The 20814-nt window shown below is 47.1% G+C and overlaps 1 protein-coding gene across 1 annotated transcript; it reads left to right on the top strand.

Annotated features, from left to right (window-relative positions):
* Positions 1-5333: 5333 nt before the first annotated feature.
* THAP1 (THAP domain containing 1) lies at positions 5334-18338 on the top strand. Its single transcript, XM_029065915.2, has 3 exons — positions 5334-5483; positions 14325-14520; positions 15448-18338. Exons 1-3 carry the CDS (start codon positions 5413-5415, stop codon positions 15814-15816), a joined length of 636 nt encoding a protein of 211 aa, XP_028921748.1. The 5' UTR covers positions 5334-5412; the 3' UTR covers positions 15817-18338.
* Positions 18339-20814: the final 2476 nt, after the last annotated feature.

The following is a 20814-nucleotide window of genomic DNA, read 5'->3' as shown; positions in this document are numbered from 1 at the left end:
CTGGGAGACTGCGATTGGAGTTGGTAGGCAGGATCCCTGCCTACAAGGAGCTTACAGCCTATAAGGGGAAACAGACATTCGAAAAAAATGACAGATGGGGAAATAAGAGTATAAGGACGTGCTAATAAGTTTGGTGGGGCCGGGATGAATATCCAAGGGTTTAAGGGGCACACAACTAAGTGCAGAGGGGCCACAGGGGAGAGGGTGAGGGGAAATGAGGGCTTAGCCAGGGAATACCTCCTGGAGAAGATGAAGTCTTGGGAGAGTTTGGAAAGTGGGAAGGGGGCAGAACATTGCGTACAAAGGTGGAGACTCGGTCCCATTCCCCTGCCTGTCCCCTTTTTACTTAACCAGATTTTCTCCTGAATTTATTAAAACAAACTGAAGAACAAAAATCAATCCATTTTAGAAGACAGTCAAATGAAGACACGTGGAAAATCATCCAATCAACAGTATTTATTGAGCGCACACAGTACACAGAGCACTGTTATCAAGCACATGGAAAATGTGAAAAAATGAGCAGACAAGGGTCTCACAATCTAGCAGGAGACTAGCGTTAAGTTACAGATCTGAGAAAGTAATAGAGTATATATGAGGGCTCTGGGGAGGTTGTGAGTACTTAATGTTCTTAGGTGGTACACAGATGTTGAAGTGGCAGGGCAGAGAAACGGGTGGACTGGAAATTAATCAGAGAAGGCCTGTAGAAACTGATTTTGAAAGAGCCTTGAGGAGGAGGGGAGCTGTTGTCTGTGACTTATGAATAGGGCGGGAGTTCCAACTGAGGTGAGGGTCATGAACAAGAGATCTGATAGCAGGAGGGGCGACAAAAAGGCTCATAATATCAACTCATCTAGGAGTAGTGCTTACGGTATACAGAAAATAGTAGTAGGTGCTTGGGAAAGTTCAACTGATTTAATAGACAAGCTCCCGCCCTCAAAGACCAATCGATCGATCAACAGTAATGTACTGATTTTATAACCCAGCAGGGGAGACATACTCAAATAAATTACAGAAGAACATAAAGATACCTGTATAAGTTCAACAGGGAGGTTGCGAGCGGACTCTGCCGCTTGTCAGCTGTGTGATGTGGGCAAGTCACTTCACTTTGCTGTGCCTCAGTTCCCTCATCTGTAAAATGGGGATGAAGACTGTGAGCCTCACGTGGGACAATCTGATTACCTTGTATCTACCCCAGCGCTTAGAACAGTGCTCTGCACATAGTAAGTGCTTAACAAATACCAACATTATTATTATTAAGTTCTCAGGGGGCACAGAAGTGCTGAAACATTAACACTGGATCACTTCTTAGAGTCTGTGGGGAAAAAACAGTCAAAAAATATGAAGCAATCACATCGCTTGAGTGCTTATTGTGTGCGGAAGACTGTACTAAGTGCTCGGGAGAGGACAGGATCACCAACGGAGTTGGCAGATACATTCCCTTGCCCACAAACAAAGAGTTTCAATACCCCTAAAATAATGCACTGAATGATGTTGAGCGATTCTCTCCGGGCTGCTCGGTTGACGTTCGGATTATGCTTCCATACTGGGTTAAGGGTGCTTGCCCCCAGCTTCCCGTAGGCTGGCTTCCTTGCCACTCAGAGCAGTAGCGATCCGAATTCACACTTTCCCCATTAATTAACGTTTTGATTTCTCTCCCTTGGCCAAGGCCCTTCAGCAAGACCCTCCTGATCTCCCCGCTCCCTCTCCTCCTCCATCCTCCCCTATTCCCAGCACTCCCCTAGTCGGCTCGCAACCTCCCTGTTGAACTTATATAGGTATATAGAGAGAGAGAAGTATATATAGGTATCTTTATATTCTTCTGTAATTTATTTGAGTATGTCTCCCCCGCTGGGAGTACATATCAGTACATACTGTTGATCGATTGGTCTTTGAGGGTGGGAGCTTGTCTATTAATTCAGTTAATTCAGCCGCATATCGGCCAAGTCCTCCACCTTCAATGTGTGTTCCCTTGTGCTGAGAGAGCTCGGAAGGAGGTGGGGGTCAACGGCAGTAGCTGTCACGGTGCAGGATAAAGGACTAGAAACAAAGGACCCACGGGGCCGGGTTCCCTACACAGACAGCAAAGGACCCTGAAATGGCTGGGAAGAGAGGGCAAAAGGGATGTAGCTTGGGCACAATTTCCCTGCGGCGACTGAATGCAATGTTGGAGCTAGAGTTCACAAATGCTGGAGGTACCGGCGAACCGTGTCCCACGTTTCTCCTTAAAACATTTCGATACTCACCCCGGCCCCACAGTACTTACGTAGCGAAGCAGCACGGTGTAGTGGGTAGAGCCCAGGCCCGGCAGTCAGAAGGACCCGGATCCTAATTCCGTCTCCATCGCTTGTCGGCTGTGTGACTTTGGGCGAGTCGCTTTATTTCTCTGGGTCTCAGTGACCTCATCTGTAAAATGGGGATTAAGACTGTGAGCCCCATGTGGGGGAAACTGATTGCCTTGTATCTTCCCAGCGCTTACAACAGTGCTTGACACATAGTAAGCGCTTAACAAATACCATCACTGTCATTATTACGGTGGGGAGGGGGTTCTCCCAACCAAACGGTACAGTGCTTTGCACAACATAAGAGCTCAATAAATACGCTTATTATTATTAATAATAACTTGTGCGGGTTCCCCTGACCACCTTTCTCCAAACCCTTTGCAACCCGCTCCCAAGGCCTCGTGAGCTGTAGAACGGTGCCACGGAACTTGGTAGCGGAGCAAGCGCTTAGCACAGTGCTCCGCACTCAGTAAACGCTCAATAAGTACAATTGTTTGAATGAATGAGGGAGCCCACGGGGCGACAAGCCGCGCCGACGCCAGAAAAGCGTGGCTCAGTGGAAAGAGCCTGGACTGGGGAGTCAGCGGTCATGGGTTCTAATTCTGACTCCACCGCTGTCAGCTGTGTGACTTTGGGCAAGTCACTTCACTTCTCCGTGCCTCAGTTACCTCATCTGTAAAATGGGGATGAGGACTGAGCCCTCCCCTTCCCTCTGCCCCTTCTCCCCTACCCATTCCCCCTACTCCCTCCCTCTGCTCTTTCCCCTTCCCCTCCCCGCTGCACTTTTGCATATTTGTATATATTACTTATTGCTCTATTTATTTTGTTAATGTGTAGCTACCCATGATTCTATTTATCTGGATGATATTGTCGCCAGACAATTTGTTATGTTTTGTTCTGTTTTGCTTTGCTGTCTCCCCCTTCTAGGCCATGAGCCCATTGTTAGGCAGGGATGGCCATGCTGCCCAATTGTCCCTTCCAAGCGCTCAGTCCAGTGCTCTGCACACAGTCAGCGCTCAACAAATAAACTGAATGAATGAAGACTGTGAGCCCCACGTGGGTCAAGCTGATCACCTTGCATCTCCCGCAGCGTTTAGAACAGTGCTTGGCCCATAGTAACAAACGCTTAACAAATGCCATCATTATTATTAATATTAATAATAGAAAAGCCCCCGAGCCCACTTTGGCACCATCAAGGACATTCATTGACACATTCACTGATCCGTATGGATTGAGCGCTTGCTCTGCAGAGCACTGGACTAAGCGCTTGGAATGGACAATTCCGGCCTCCATCCCCCCTGCAGCCACCTCAGCGCCGGTCCCGTAGAGGCGAGGAAAGGGAGGCTCGGTGGAAAGAGGCCGGGCTTGGGAGTCAGAAGTCATGGCTTCGAATCCCCGCTCTGCCACTTGTCAGCTGTGTGACTGTGGGCAAATCACTTCACTGGGCCTCAGTTCCCTCATCTGTAAAATGGGGAAGACTGTGAGCCTCATGTGGGGCAACCTGATTAGCCTGTATCTACCCCTGCGCTTAGAACAGTGCTCTGTTGGTATTAACAAATACCAGCATTATTATTGTCTCCCCCATCGCTTAGAACAGTGTTCTGCACACAGTCAGCGCTTAACAAATACCAGCATTATTATTATTGTCTCCCCCAACGCTTAGAACAGCGCTCTGCACATACCGCTTAACAAATATCAACATTATAATTATTATTATTGTCTCGCCCAGCGCTGAGAACAGTGCTCGGCACATAGTCAGCGCTGAACAAATACCAGCATTACTATTATTGCCCCCCCCACAGTGCTTAGAACAGCGCTCTGCACATAGCACTGAACAAAGCAGCGTGGCTCAGTGGAAAGTGCACGGGCTTGGGAGTCAGAGGTCATGAGTTCAAATCCCCCCTCTGCCACTTGTCAGCTGTGTGACTGTGGGCAAGTCACTTAACTTCTCTGTGCCTCAGTTACCTCATCTGTAAAATGGGGATTAACCGTGAGCCTCACGTGGGCCAACCTGATGACCCTGTATCTCCCCCAGCGCTTAGAACAGCGCTCTGCACATAGCGCTGAACAAATATCAACATTATAATTATTATTACTGTGTCCCCCAGCGCTTAGAACAGCGCTCTGCACATAGTCAGCGCTGAACAAATGCCAGCATTATTATTATTGTGGCCCCCAGCGCTTAGAACAGTGCTCTGCACATAGTCAGTGCTGAACAAATACCAACATTATTATTATTATTGTCTCCCCCAGCGCTTAGAACAGCGCTCTGCACATAGTCAGCGCTGAACAAATGCCAGCATTATTATTATTATTGTCTCCCCCAGTGCTTAGAACAGTGCTCTGCATATAGTCAGCACTGAACAAATACCAACATTACTATTATTGTCTCCCCCGGCGCTTAGAACAGCGCTCTGCACATAGCGCTGACCAAATATCAACATTATAATTATTATTATTATTGTGTCCCCCAGGGCTTAGAACAGCGCTCTGCACATAGTCCCCGGGGTTTAGAACAGCGTTCTGTAGATAGTCAGCGCTGAACACCAGCATTATTGTTATTATTATTGTGTCCCCCAGCGCTTAGAACAGCGCTCTGCACATAGTAAGCGCTTAACAAATGCCAACATTATTATTATTATTATTAGAACAGCATTCTGTAGATAGTCAGCGCTGAACACCAGCATTATTGTTATTATTATTGTGTCCCCCAGCGCTTAGAACAGCGCTCTGCACACAGCCAGCGCTGCACAAATAGGAGCATCACGATGAGACATCACAGGCCAAGTGGCCCGTCCCCCCCCCCCCCCCCCCCCCCCCCCCCCCCCCCCCCCCCCCCCGCAGCCCGCTCCGCCCTCCACGCTCGGGCCTCGGGGGGGCGCCCGCGAGCCGGCGCTCAGCCAATCGGAGCCCGCGGAGGGCTTTCCCCCCCGCCCCCCCGCGGGCCGGGCCCAATGAGCGCGGGCGGCCCCCGCTCTCGCGAGAGCCGCGGGCGAAGCCGCCGCCGCCATCTTGGAGACGGGAGCAGGCGGGGGATGGCCGGGGTCCTCCCGCCCGGGGCCCCGACGCCGAGGCCGCCCGCGGCGCGCGCCGCCGGGGGGAGCCCGCCGCCCTAGAGAGGGCCGCCCGCAGGATGGTGCAGTCCTGCTCCGCCTACCGCTGCAGGAACCGATACGACAAGGACAAGCCCGTTTCTTTTCATAAGTGAGTGCCCGGGCCCCGCCGCCGCCACCGCTGCGCAGAAGCAGCAGCAGCAGCAGCAGCGGGGGAGGGGGGGGGGCGGGGCGGGCTGCGCAGGGCGCGCGCGCGGCGGAGGGAGCGCGCGACGCCGCCGGAGTCGGCGCGCATGCGCGGCGCCAGCACCAGGGCGGGGCGCGGGGGGCGGGGCCAGAGGGACCTAAGGACCGGCATTCATTCATGCAGGCACTCATTCATTCATTCATTCCATCCGTCCTGTTTGATAATAAGGAGGGCATCTGTTCAGCGCTGACTCTGTGCCAAGCGCTGGAAACACTGCTCAGTAATGTTGAGGTTTAGTTCAGCACTCACTATGTGCCAAGCGCTGGAAGCCCTGGTCACTAATGGTACTGTTTGTTCAAAGTTTATTATGTGCCAAGCGCTGGAAACCCTGTTCACTAATGGTACTATTTGTTCAGCGCTTACTGTGTGCCAAGCGCTGTGCTAAGCGTTGGAAGCACTGTTCAGTAATGTTGAGGTTTAGTTCAGCACTCACTATGTGCCAAGCACTGGAAGCCCTGTTCACTAATGGTACTGTTTGTTCAACGTTTATTATGTGCCAAGCGCTGGAAACCCTGTTCAATAATGGTACTATTTGTTTAGCGCTTACTATGTGCCAAGCGCTGTTCTAAGCGCTGGAAGCACTGCTCAGTAATGTTGAGGTTTAGTTCAGTGCTCACTATGTGCCAAGCTCTGGAAGCACTGTTCAATAATAGTACTATTTGTTCAGCGTTTACTATGTGCCAAGCGCTGTTCTAAGCCCTGGAAGCACTGTTCAGTAATGTTGGGATCTGTTCAGCGCTTACTATGTGCCAAGCACTGTACTAAGCACTGTTGAGTGACGTTGGGGTTTAGTTCAGCGCTTACTCTGCCAAGCGCTGGAAGCACTGTTCAGTAACGTTGGGGTTTAGTTCAGCGCTTACTATGTGCCAAGCGCTGTTCTAAGCGCTGGAAGCACTGTTCAGTAACGTTGGGGTTTAGTTCAGCGCTTACTATCTGCCAAGCACTGTTCTAAGCGCTGGAAGCACTGTTCAGTGATGTTGGGATTTGTTCAGCACTTACTGTGTGCCCAGCACTGTTCTAAGCGACAAGAGACAAGGGGATCAGGTTGTCCCCCGTGGGGCTCACAGTCTTCATCCCCATTTTACAGATGAGGGAACTGAGGCCCAGAGAAGTGAAGTGACTTGCCCAAAGTCACACAGGTGGCAAGTGAGGGAACGGGATTAGAAGCCATGACCTCTGACTCCCAAGCCCGGCCTCTTGAGTGCTTACTGTGTGCACAGCACCAGCAAGCGCTTAGTAATAATATGATAATAATAATAATAATGCTGGTATTTAAGAGCTTACTATGGGGCAAGGGTAGATACAGGGTAATGAGGTTGTCCCACGTGGGGCTCACAGTCTTAATCCCCATTTTACAGATGAGGTAACTGAGGCACAGAGAAGTGAAGTGACTTGCCCAAAGTCACAGAGCTGACAAGTGGCAGAGCAGGGATTCGAACCTGTGACCTCTGACTCCCAAGCCCAGTCTTTTTCCACTAAGTCACGCTGCTTCGAAGTGCAGTGCTTAGTACAGTGCTTGCTTAGTACAGTGCAGGCGCTTAGTAGAGCGTGGCTCAGTGGAGAGAGCCTGGGCTTGGGAGTCAGAGGACATGGGTTCTAATCTCGACCCCACCACTTCTCTAACGGGTGACCTTGGGCAAGACACTTCACTTCTCTATGCCTCAGTTCCCTCATCTGGAAAATGGAGATTGAGACTGCGAGACTCACCTGATTACCTTGTATCTACCCCAGCGCTTAGAACAGTGCTCAGCATATAGTAAGCACTTATCAAATACCATCATCATTATTATTTTTACAGTGCTCTCCACACAGTAAGTGCTCAGTAAATACGAGTGAATGAATACTAAGCTCTTGGAAAGTACAATTCGGCAACAAATAGAGGCAGTCCCTACCCAACAACGGGCTCATAGTCTAGGAGGGGGGAGACAGACAACAAAACAAAACAAGTAGACAGGCTTCAGTAGCATCAGTATAAATAAGTAGAATTATAGATATATGCACATCATTAATAAAATGAATAGAATAATAAATATGTACCTGTACACCCAAGTGCTGTGGGGTGGTGGGGGCGGTGGTAGAGCAGAGGGAGGGAGTCGGGGCGATGGGGAGGGGAGGAGCGCCAGAGGAAAAGAGGGGCTCGGTCTGGGAAGGCCTCCTGGAGGAGGTGAGCTCTCAGTAGGGTGATGATAATAATAATTGTGGTATTATTAAGCACATACTATGCGCCAAGAGCTGTATTGAACACCAGGATGGATACAGTGAAATCAGGTTGGACACAGTTCCTGTCCCATGTGGGGCTCACAGTCTCCATCCCCATTTTACAGATGAGGTCACGGAGGCCGAGAGAAGTGAAGTGACTTGCCCAAGATCACATAGCAGACGTGGCAGAGCTGGGATTAGAATCCATGACCTCCGACTCCCAAGCCTGGGCTCTTTCCACTGAGCCACGCCACCACTCTCCCCATCTTCAAAGCCTTATTAAAAATCACATCTTCTCCACTAGGCCTTCTCTGACTGAGCCTTCATTTCCTCTGCCACCCTCTCTCCTCTGCGACGCTTATGCACTGGGATGTATACTCCTTAAACACTCGACAGACACCCCACCCTCAGCCCTTTGGTGCTCTCCTTACACTCTGCCATCTCCCCAGTCTGTAATTCCCCAGTCGGAGAAGCAGCGTGGCTCAGTGGAAAGAGCCCGGGCTTGGAAGTCAGAGGTCAGGGGTTCGAATCCTGGCTCCGCCTCTTGTCAGCTGTGTGACTGTGGGCAAGTCACTTCACTTCTCTGAGCCTCAGTTCCCTCATCCGTAAAATGGGGAGTAAAACTGTGAGCCCCACGTGAGACAATCTGATCACCCTGTATCTACCCCAGCGCTTAGAACAGCGCTCTGCATATAGTAAGTGCTTAACAAATACCAACATTATTATTATTAATTTATTTGAATGTCTATCTGCCCTCTAGACCATGAACTCTTTGTAAGCAGGAATCATGTCTACCAACCCAACTGTATTATACCTTCCCAAGTGATATTTGTTAAACGCTTACTTTGTGCCAGTCACCAAACACTGGGGTGCATATGAGCAAATCAGGTTGGGCACAGTCTCTGCTCCATGTGGATCTCACAGTCTTAATCCCCATTTTACAGTTGAGGTAACCGAGGCCCAGAGAAGTGACATGACTTGCCCAAGTGCTTAGTTCAGTGTTCTGCACACAGTAAGCGCACAATGAATACCATGAATTGATTGCCTGGAGCCGGGATTGGAATGCAGGTATTTAACTCCCAGCTGTGCGTCCTTTCAGAAGCAGTGTAGCCTAGTGGAAATGCACCCGGGCCCAGGAGCCAGCAGACTGTGGTTCTGATCCCACCTTCCCCACTTATCTATTTTGTGATGAGGGGAAAATCATTTAACCTCTCTTTCCTCATCTGAAAAGCAGGGATTAAATACTTGCTCCCCCTTAGTCCCGTGTGGGACAGGGACTGTGTCCAAACCCATCATCTTATAAATACCCCAGTGCCTGCCCATACTAGGTGGGTAACCAATACTGCAACTTTTCAATCATCATTATTATTATTATTATTAATGATAATAATAAACAAAGGAACTCTTTAAGCAAAGAATTCCCCCACCTGCAGATCTATATGGTGCCCTATGCAGTTCTTTAGGGCCGGCAGAACTCTGCCTCTCGCACGAGGAAAGGGGGAGAAGAGAAATGGTCCCGTCGAACGATCCAGCTGCCCGGTGGGGAAAGAAGAATCGCACTCGTGTGAGAGGGCTCCAAAGAGGCAGGGAAAGGAGGAGCTTCCCTAACTGTGTAACTGGTGCAGTTCTCTAAGCCTTCTTGGAGGGTTGCCCTCACTTCTGTCTACGGCCCCCTTGGCACTGGAGTTTAAAGTGTAGCACCCTTTGCCGAAGAGGACAAGGAGGGCCTTAAGCTCAAAGATAACCAACTACCTCATTTCTTTCCCTGGTTATGTCAGGTGTTGGTTTTTAGGTTTCACAAGGGAGGGATTTCTGCAAAGACTCTTCTGCAGAGCAGATTTCAGACAGTAAGCAAGTGAGGTAATTGCCTCAGGGCCATCCTCGAAGGAGGCAGGGGTCTTGGAAAACTTTAAAGCCCCCACTGTTATCATTAGAGTTGTTTAGCACTGACTCTGTGTCAGCCTAAGCGCTAGGGTAGATAGGATTTAATCAGGTTGGGCAAAGTCCCCATCCCACATGAGGCTTTCCAGTCTAAGTAGAAGAGAGTAGGAGTTAATCCCCATTTTGCAGGTGAGGAAACTGAGGGTCAAGCATCCTTCTAAGCGCTAGGGTAGACAGAAGTTAATCAGGTTGGATACAGCCCCTGTCCCACAAGGGGCTCAAAGTCCAAGTAGAAGAGAGTAGGAGTTAATCCCCATTTTACATCCGAGGCATGGAGCAGTTAAGTGAGCTGCATAGGGTCACCCAGCAAGCTGTGAGCAGTCAGGGTTAGAACCCAGGTCCATGCTCTTTCTACTCTGCTATGCTGCTTCTCATCTAAAGTTATATTTGTGTGACCAGTCACCTGGGAGAGAAACCCAGTGGAATGGGAGCAAGGTCAGGAATCCCTCAGGAGAGGCAATTTAGGTTTGATTGTTTCAGAGACTCTTTACTGCCTACTCTCTGCTTGCTGTGTGACCCGGGACAAGTCAGTTAACTTATCTGGCTCACTTTCTCTATAAAATGGGGATTAAATACCTGTTCTCTCTCCCCCTTAGACTGTAAGGCCCAAGTGGGGCGGGGGTTTTGTCGGATCTAGCTATGTTATGTCAGATTCTGGGAGTTACAAGGTCATGCCTTCTATTCTCGGCTCTGCCACTTGTCTACTGTGTCACCTTGGGCAAGTCATTTCACTTCTCTGGGCCTCAGATACCTCATCTGTAAAACAGGGATTGAGACTGTGAGCCCCACATGGGACAGGGACTGGGTCCGACTCAATTTGCTCGTATCCCCCCCAGCCTTTAGTTCAGTGCTGTCACACAGTAAGCGCTCAACAAATGCCATCATTATTATTTTTACCCCAGCACTCAGCACAGTGCTTGGCAATGGCAACATTGAGATGGTTTCCCTGCACATATAGCCGTGACGTAGTGGCATCTTTCAGAACAGGAAGAATAGCATTTTTTTCCATTCCTCTGTGTCATCTTTCAGAACAGGAGGAATGGCATTTTTTTCCATTCTTCTGGTTGGCAAAGGCCCGAAGCCTGACCTGCTCTTGAGAGTCGCTCTATTTGTAGTAACCACGAAGCAGCCACTGTGACTTTCAGCCTCTGAAGCAAAGGCACGCATGTAGGTAGCCTATTTTAGAATTACTCTTCAGTGTTAACTGTCTTTCTGAAGACAATGTCCCCTTGTGCAGCAGCTTTCCTCGGAGCAGAATGTTCCCATGTGTTTCAAATTCAAGAGGAACACAGTTTCAGTCCTCCAGCTACACCTGCTCCCTTGGAGAACTCGTTCACTCCCACGGCTTCGACTACCATCTCTGTGCGGATGATTCCCAACTCTCCACCTCCAGCCTCGCTCTCTCTCTCTCTCTGCTTCTATAATCTCATATTTCCTCTTGCCTTCAGGATGTCTCCGACCGACACTTCACGCTTCACCTGTCCAAAACAGAACTCCTTGTATTCCCACCCATATCCTTCCCATGTCTTTCCCATCACTGCAGACAGTGACGCCATCCTCCCTGTCTCACAAGCCTATAGTCTGTATTCTCCTCGGCTCATCGCTTGCATTCAATCCGTCCCCAAATCCTGTCGATTCTGCCTTCACAGTAGCGCTAAAATCCACCCTTTCCTCTTCATCCAAACCGCTACCTTCTTGATCCGAGCACTCATCAAATCCCGCCTTTACTGCTGCATCAGCTTCCTTGCTGATTTCCCTGCCTCTTGTCTCTCCATACTCAACTCTGCTGCCTGGATCATTTTTCTTTAAAACCTTATAGTCTGTGTTTCCCCACTTGAGAACCTCCAAGTGGTTGTCCATTGCCTGGACGCTGGAGCCTCCTCCCCCTCCCATCCTTTAACTGTTGGAGTTCCTCAAGGGTCAGTTCTTGGCCCTCTTCTGTTCTCCATTTACACTCACTCCCTCGGTGAACTCATTCGCTCTCACGGCTTTGACTACCATCTCTACGCAGATGACACGCAGATCTACATCTCCGCCCCTGTCCTCTCCCCCTCCCTTCAGGCTCGCATCTCCTCCTGCCTCCGGGACGTCTCCACCTGGATGTCTGCCCGCCACCTAAAACTCAACATGAGCAAGACTGAGCTCCTCATCTTCCCTCCCAAGCCCGGTCCGCTCCCAGACTTCTCCATCACCGTGGATGGCACGACCATCCTTCCCGTCCCGCAGGCCCGCAATCTCGGTGTCATCCTTGACTCGTCCCTCTCGTTCACCCCACACATCCTATCCGTTACCAAGACCTGCCGGTTTCACCTCTACAATATCGCCAAGATCCGCCCTTTCCTCTCCACCCAAACGGCTACCTTACTATTACGGGCTCTTGTTATATCCCGGCTAGACTACTGTGTCAGCCTTCTCTCTGACCTCCCTTCCTCCTCTCTCGCCCCGCTCCGGTCTATTCTTCACTCCGCTGCCCGGCTCATCTTCCTGCAGAAACGATCTGGGCATGTCACTCCCCTTCTTAAACAACTCCAGTGGTTGCCTATCGACCTCCGCTCCAAACAAAAACTCCTCACTCTAGGCTTCAAGGCTCTCCATCACCTTGCCCCTTCCTACCTCTCCTCCCTTCTCTCTTTCTACCACCCACCCCGCACGCTCCGCTCCTCTGCCGCCCACCTCCTCGCCGTCCCTCGGTCTCGCCTATCCCGCCGTCGACCCCTGGGTCACGTCCTCCCGCGGTCCCGGAACGCCCTCCCTCCTCACCTCCGCCAAACTGATTCTCTTTCCCTCTTCAAACCTTACTTAAAAATCACCTCCTCCAAGAGGCCTTCCCAGACTGAGCTCCTCTTCCCCCTCTACTCCCTCTGCCATCCCCCCTTTACCTCTCCGCAGCTAAAGCCTCATTTTCCCCTTTTCCCTCTGCTCCTCCACCTCTCCCTTCCCATCCCCACAGCACTGTACCCGTCCGCTCAACTGTATATATTTTCGTTACCCTATTTATTTTGTTAATGAATTGTACATCGCCTTGATTCTATTTAGTTGCCATCGGTTTTTACGAGATGTTCTTCCCCTTGACGCTGTTTAGTGCCATTGTTCTTGTCTGTCTGTCTCCCCCGATTAGACTGTAAGCCCGTCAAACGGCAGGGACTGTCTCTATCTGTTGCCGACTTGTTCATCCCAAGCGCTTAGTACAGTGCTCTGCACATAGTAAGCGCTCAATAAATACTATTGAATGAATGAATTGTCCATCCATCTCTCGATCCAAGAGAAACAGAAAACTTTGGCTTTAAAGCACTTAGTCACCTTGTCCCCTTGTACCTCACCTCACTGATTTCCTACTCCAACCCAGCCCTCTCATTCTAATGCCAACGTACTCACTGTGCCTCGTTCTCTACCACCTCGCCATTGACCCCTTGCTCACTGTCCAGTCTGCACACGTTGCTCCTCTCTTATCAACCTACTCCCAGGACTTGGATCTCATCTATCTGGTCTCCGACCCCTTGCCTCTGTCCTTCCTCTCATCTGGGACTCCCTCCCCCTTCATATCAGACAGACCAGCATTCTCCCTACTCTCAAAGTCCTATTAAAATCACATCTCCTCCAAGAGGCATTCCTTGTCTAAACCCTAATTTCCTCTACTCCATCTCCCTTCTGTATCCCCTCTACACTTGGATCTGTACTGGTGAAGCACTTGATATTCACTCCACCCTTAGCCCACAGCACTTCATTCATTCAATCGTATTTATTCAGCGCTTACTATGTGCAGAGCACTCTACTAAGCATTGGTTATGTACATATCCTACATACATAACCTTATTCTCCTCCATTTCCCCTCTCGGTATTTAATTTCCATGTCCCACTCTAGTCTTGTGGGCAGGGATCGTGTCTACCAACTCCCAAGTGCTTAGTACAAGGCTCTGCACACATAATGCTCAGTAAGTACCATTGATTGATTCCAAGCCTGAGGGAAGATGTGGGAAAGGACGGTAGCAAGGATAGACAAGATCGAGGTGCAGAGAGTAGGTTAACGTTAGTGGAGTGGAGTGTGTGGGTTGAGTGGTGTGGTCGGGGATCAGCACGGTAAGGTGTCAGGTGATGAGGCTGAAATTTGGGGACAGCGTCACCGGGCACTGTGGTAGATTGTCACGGGAGAGAGTGGGATTCCACAGCAAACCACACACAGGATTGTTGGTAAGAAGGCCAGAAGATTCATTCGAGGTCTTATTTATTGAGTTTTAGGCGTCTCACCTTTTTTCTTTTTTAGGTTTTATGAAATGGACAATTGAGGCTTTAAAAGCAGTCGTAGTTGAAAAACAATTTTCTGACTTCTCTGATTTCCATTTTGAAGCTGCAGGGGTGCATTTGAACCTACTATCAATCAGTCGATGATATTTACTGAGCACTTACTAAGTGCCAGAGCCCTGTCCTGAGTGCTTGGGAGAGCACAATACAACAGAGTCTACTACAGTCTCCTAGTCCACCCATCTTTCCAGGGACAGCACTGAGGTGCAAATTTATGTTTTCTTGGATCATACAGTTGAGCTGGGGTTTTGTTTCAATCACGGGGAAAGATCCAAGTCAGAGAACTGAATTCTGTTTTCTCCCAAGGTTTCCTCTTACACGACCTGACCTCTGCCAGAAGTGGGAGGCCGCAGTGCGAAGAAAAAACTTCAAACCTACTAAATATAGCAGTATTTGTTCAGAACACTTTACTCCCGATTGCTTTAAGAGAGAGTGCAACAACAAGCTACTGAAAGAGAATGCTGTACCAACCATATTTTGTTTCACTGAACCACATGAGAAGGTAATGTATTCTTTCATTCAGTCAGATTTATTGAGCCCTTACTGAGTGCAAAGCACTGTACTAAGCGCTTGGGAGAGTACAAATAAATACGTTTTATAGAGATAAAATACGATTAATGAGAAGGCTAAATTGTATGAATGTTATTTTTTTCTCTTAAAGTATGTTTCTTGGCCCCTTTCTTTTAGGACTCTCCTAGCATCCCTATTGCAGTTATTGAAATGTCATCAGTGGTATTTATTGAATGCCTCCTATCTGTAAGCTCCTTGAGGGCAAGGATCATGTCTACCAAACTCTCTTGTATTGTACTCTCCCAAGAGCTTACTACAGCATTCTGCACACAGTAAGTGCTTGATAAATGCCATGGATTGATGGATTGCACAGTATCTCATTTCTCTACTTTCAAGGTAAAAATATAATTTTTTATTTTTCTGATAGAAATATACCAATCACTCTAGTGGTATTTATTGAGCACTAACTGTGTGCTGAGCACTGTACTAAGCCCTTGGGAGAGTACAATACAACAGAGTTGGTAGACATGTTCCCTTCCTGCAAGGAGAAGCAGTGTGACTTGGTGGAAGGACCATGGGCCTGGAAGTCAGGGGACCTGGGTTCTAATTTTGTCTCTGCCACCTGTCCACAGTGTGTCCCTGGGCAAACTTCTTTGTGCCTCAGTTACCGCATCTGTAAAATGGGGATTAAGACTGTGAGCCCCGTAAGAGCCAGGGACTGTGTCCATCTTGATTAGATTGTATTGACCCCAGGCACATAGTAAGCACTTAATAAATACCTTTTTTTTTAAAAAAAAAAAGGATCTTACAGTCTAGGGGAGACCGACATTAAAATAAATTTTAATGATGGGATTTAGTAAAGGAAAGTGTCTTATTGTGAATTATTAAGTTACCGGGTATTTTTATCTGGCTGTTGTAGACCGAGGAAATTTTTGAACATCAAGAACAGCTTCCTCCACCACCACCTCCTGTACCCCAAGTGGATGCTGCTATTGGATTATTGATGCCTCCCCTACATACTCCTAATAATCTTGCAATTTTCTGTGATCACAACTACACCGTAGAAGATACAGTACATCAGAGAAAAAGGATTCAACAGCTAGAAGAACAAGTTGAAAAACTGAGAAAGAAGCTCAAGACTGCACAGCAGCGATGCCGAAGACAAGAACGCCAGCTAGAAAAACTCCGAGAGGTTGTACAGTTTCAAAAGGAGAAAGACATCTTATCGGGAAGAAGATACGTGCTTCTTCCTAATGACTATTTTGAAATTGTAGAAGTACCAGCATAAAAAAAAAACTGGATTGATTTTCCCCCTCTTCCCCCTTCGCCAGAGGCAATACCACATAGCCTCCATAAAATAACACAGTGTTTAATTCGATCTCAGCACTTAATGTTTTGTGTAAAACAATTCAGGATTTAGAAAATACTGGAGATGTGTAATGGTAAAATGTCATTCTTCCTTTCCCTCTCATTTCAGGGTTTTGTTTGGTGGGGTTTTTTTTACATAGGCAATTTTTTAAACTACAAAGCAATCTCAAAATTGTGTTCTAAGATTATAGTACCAGCTTGGTTTAAGAGTGTGAATTGGATTTTTCTGTTTTATGGATCCATAGAAATTAGTGAAAAATTTAATTGGAAGGCGACTACACAACATACGATTCACATTTGAAAATCTGGTAGAAAAGAATTACCAAATGTATTTATTGATCATAGCGTTGCTCCGTGCATGGATTTCCTCCTTTTGAATTCTCACATATTGATGCATTTCACTTTCAAAATTGGCTGGCCAGATCTTGAGTAACAGATAAGGCAGTTTTCCAGAGGAAAAAATGAGGTGCTTTCTGAACTTACTGTCCTGTTTAACCTATTTTCCATCCTCTGCATGTTCTTGGTTTAGAAAAAAAAATATTCAAAACTAAAGGATTGTGGAATATTCATAAAAGTCAGGCTAGCATTGTGTCTTAGTGTTTGAAAATGCAAAATCAGGTCACCGAAGCCCCTGAATAAATTAGTCTATTATACTATGGTTATGCAAACCTTTATAAATATTTTAAAAAATCAAGTATGGTTCCCGGTAAACAGGTATTGGAATAGAAATTAAACACGGTGAGATTTTTAGGCTGACAGTTAAATACTAGCCCTGATTCTTAAAGTGGTTAGTAGTAATTTCTGTTTTCAAAGTGCTTTGCAACAACAAACCAATGAGAAATAACTGTCTTGTCTTAGTTTGAAAATGCAAACCTTCCCGAGTCAGAGAAACTGATTTACATAGTCCTAGTTCTCTGCTTAGTTCACTGCTATTATGCTACTGAGGTGTCCATTGATTCTGTCTGGTGATGAGGAATTTCTAGATGATAGTCGTTCATGTTGACATCAAAAAGACGCTGAGACAAGCTGAAAGTTTCTCTGCAAATGCACTAATTAGATCTCTAAAGATTTTCAAACGTTTATCACATATGGCTCCATGGCCCAAATTATTTTTTGCACTAAAAGTTTACTTCTACTTTGTCTATTTTTCTTTCTGCTTCCCAGCACTAGGGAAGCGTGTCCTTTACTAATTGCTAGTTGACAAACGGTTTTTACTTGAGAACAAAAGGGAATTTCTCGTCTTTCTCTGTATTAGGTGCATTCGTGACTCCTTTCCCATGAGCTCAGTAATGGCACAACAGATAAAATTCTTGTGTTAATTTAATATTTGAGACTAAGTTCACAAAAGGCTTCTGGTTATATTTTTCAGTATTGCTCTTTTTTTTTTAACCTGCCACTGCTATCATGGCTTAATTTAAAAATGGGTAATATAAAAAATAAGGTATATTTCTGAAAATCCACAATGAGAAACACCAGTCTAAGTGTGGTTCACGGGCACACCATTGGCCACGCCTAGAGATTATTCCACCAGAAAGCGCATTCATCCTTGGTTGTTGGTTCCTATTGGTCCTAGAGAGCTCATCTGCCCTATTATAAAAATAAGATATTTGGAAGTGACTTAGTATCTGTGAACTGGCTTAATTTTTCTCCTCTACCCGCGTTCCTTTCCCGCCACCTCCTCCTCAACAGAAACGGTCTTTGGGAACTGTTACCCTGCTAAAGTAGTCGTCAGATGGAAAAGTCTGAGAGCACTGCAGCAGTGATGTGGTGCTCCCAGACTTGTAAATGTGAGTGCTCCATTCATCATCACAATGGGTAGAAGAGAAAAGCCAACACCTCTCTTCTGGTCTGGGAGGTCGGGTGAAATGTCAGCTTCCGGCACGTCCAACTGTTCCTTGGTAGTGATGCTGTTTCTGGATGGGATTATGATGTTCGGAGTGCTGTGCTGAAGAAAGAATAAAGCGGAGCATTCGTGCAAAAGAACAAATGACAAATGAGCAGTGAAGTGAATTAGAAGTGAAAATGAGTGCAAAAGCAAAAGTAATGATCTCATTTAACAAAGTTTTGCTCAAAGGAGTGGTGCTTGACTTTTGAGGTCTCGGATACGACTCTAGGTGTTATTTTATTCCAAAAGGAGCAGTCCTCTGAGTTATAGGTATTGTTTGAAAACTTCTAACTACCTATTGCCATTTTTGTTTATTAGCTGTTTTTACAGATTCATGTTTTCTCGCTTTCCACCTTAAGTCAGCTCAAGTTCAGGCTTATTGATACTTCTAGAGTTGTGCCAGGATCATTTACAAATCTCTCTATTTTTTTTTTCAAGGAATGTGCAGACGAAGTTGTGGGCTGGGGGAGAGAGAGACAGATTTTGTATTTCACTGATCTCTATCTTTGCCTAAAGAACAAATACTCAATAAAATCTTCAGCTAACGTTTGGAATTATTAATGCCAATACGAGGGGCTCTGTAATGTGGGGGAGGGAGGTGTTCTTGAAAAGCCTTGTGTTATGGGAAAGTTGTTGGATCGTAGCCATTGATTCACTAAGACTTCATGAATTCCGGGGCAGGCGACGAAACCACCATGAATGACACTTTTTTATATAAATTCTTATATTATAACCAATGCTAGCAAAATGCCTTACACCTTTCCTCCACTGTATTGTATGCTGTAACGTTGGAAAAAACACAGAGAAATGCCAAGTACTCCGTGGGGCAACACGGTAAGGCCGGAAAGCGGAGCAACATTACACCTTGAGCAACACCACACAGGAACACACAACTCTTGCTTCTGACACTGAAACTACTTTGGGATCATGCTACCTCAGAACAGACTGGTGGCAGGTATGTGAAAACGTTCTCTATTCTTCCATCATCTTAGACCCCAGTTGGGTCATGAAAAGACATAACAGAATTGGGTGCATTGTAGCTTAAGATTCGCAACTAAAGATGCAAACTCTTCACAGATCTTTTCCTATAAGTGGCCACAAACTAGAACAATAGAGCATTTTTTATAGGTCTTCCAAGTGTAAAACAAAAAAATTTGGTAAATGGTGACTGTGTTTGCACTACGCCTTGCTCTTTAAAGGGAATTTCATGGGAGGAAGAGTGGAACAAGCAAGTTGGATTATAAAATAAAATAAAATCAAACTTGGGAATTCCTGTCATTTCTCCAGATTGTCTAGAGTTGCCCTGGCTGCTGTCCAGAAAGAGGACTTGCCTGGCTCCTTGCCCCAGGGCTAGCGATTTTAGTTTTCTCCTTTCCATTAGTTAATCCTGCCACTTCTGGATCCCACCCCACCCCAATTCCCCTCCTTTACCTTACTTTTTTTTGAGCTCCCCCTAGTTAGACCTGATGTTTAGAGGGGATGGTTGACAAAGTACAGAAACCACCCCAGTCGCTGTGCTAAAGTTCTAAGTAAGAGAGGTACCTATCAAAGGCCACAATGCTCCTTTCTTTTTCCTGCCTTAGCCTCCCTTGGTTTTGATTCTCTGTAGCCTCCCTGTCCTTTTTGAAACAATTTTCTCCAGGAACTACCATCTCCTACCTTGCAGAGCCACACTGGTGCTTGGATACGTTCTTGTCTTGAGACTTCCTTAAAGCAGAGTATGTCCACTTTCAGTCTTTTTTTCTCCCAAACTTGACATTCTCTCAAGGAAGATGAAGGGATCCCTCAGTTGAGCCTAAGTACGGGGAACACGGACAAAGAGTAAACCTGCAGGCACTGCTAGTAAACTCATAGGGGTCGTTGGGGTGTGGCCCAGTGGAAAAAGCATAGGCCTGGAGTCAGAGGACCTGTCAGTCCATGGTATTTATTGAGCTCTGTGTGCAGAATGCTGTACTAAGTGCTTGGGAGAGTACAATGTAGCAAGAGTTGTTCTCTGTCCACAATGGCTTACAGTCTGAAGGGGGAAACAGACCTTAATGTAAATACATTGCATATATGTGATAAGTAGTGGGGGGCTGAGGGAGTGGTGAATAAAGGCCGCAAATCTTAACTGCATGGGTGATTAGGCCTGGGTTCTAATCCAGGCTCTGCCAGTAGCCTGTTGGGTGACTTTGGGCAAGTTATTCATTCATTCGTTCATTCAATCTTATTGATCACTTACTGTGTGCAGAGCACTGTATTATGCGCTTGGAATGTACAATTTGGCAACAATTCGAGGCAATTCCTACCGAACAATGGGCTCACAGTCTAGAAGGTGTGAGACAAGCAACAAAACAAAACAAGTAGACAGGCATCAATAGCTTAATATAAATAAATAGAATTATAGCTATTTACACATCATTAATAAAATAAATAGAATAGTAAATATGTACATATATACACAAGTGCTGTGGGACAGGGAGGGGGGTAGAGCAGAGGGAGGGAGTCAGGGTGATGGGAAGGGGAAGAGGAAAAGGGGGGGTCAGTCTGGGGAGGCCTCCTGGAGGAGGTGAGCACTCAGGGCTTTAAAGAGGGGAAGAGAGCTAGTTTGGCTGATGTGAGGAGGGAGGGCATTCCAGACCAGAGGTAGGAACTGGGCCAGGGGTCGATGGTGGGACAGGCAAGAACGAGGTACAGTGAGAAGGTTAGCACCAGTGGAGTGGAGTGTATGGGCTGGGATGGGAAGGAGAGAAGGAAGGTGAGCTAAGAAGAGACAAGGTGATAGAAAGCTTTGAAGCCAAGGGTGAGGAGTTTTTGCTGGATAGGGAGGTGGATAGGCAACCACTGGAGACTTTTGACGAGGGGGTGACATGCCCAGAGTGTTTCTGTAGAAAGATAATCCAGGCAGCAGAATGAAGTATAGACTTATGCGGGGAGAGACAGGAGGATGGGAGACCATAGAAGAGGCTGATGCAGTAATCCAGTCGGGATATTATGAGAGCTTGTACCAGCACGATAGCAGTTTGGATGGAGAGGAAAGGGCGGATCTTGGCG

This window comes from Ornithorhynchus anatinus, chromosome 5 (assembly GCF_004115215.2).
Source record: "Ornithorhynchus anatinus isolate Pmale09 chromosome 5, mOrnAna1.pri.v4, whole genome shotgun sequence".
Taxonomy (NCBI): domain Eukaryota; kingdom Metazoa; phylum Chordata; class Mammalia; order Monotremata; family Ornithorhynchidae; genus Ornithorhynchus; species Ornithorhynchus anatinus.
The sequence above is the reverse complement of the archived record's forward strand: the minus strand, read 5'-3'. Positions and strand labels throughout refer to the sequence as shown.

Excerpts from the sequence above, each read along its gene's own strand:
- THAP1 (XM_029065915.2), top strand. The coding sequence starts at position 5,413 with ATGGTGCAGTCCTGCTCCGCCTACCGCTGCAGGAACCGATACGACAAG. Across the intron at positions 5,484-14,324 it reads AAGCCCGTTTCTTTTCATAA|GTTTCCTCTTACACGACCTG; the intron begins GTGAGTGCCCGG and ends TTTTCTCCCAAG. Across the intron at positions 14,521-15,447 it reads TCACTGAACCACATGAGAAG|ACCGAGGAAATTTTTGAACA; the intron begins GTAATGTATTCT and ends TGGCTGTTGTAG.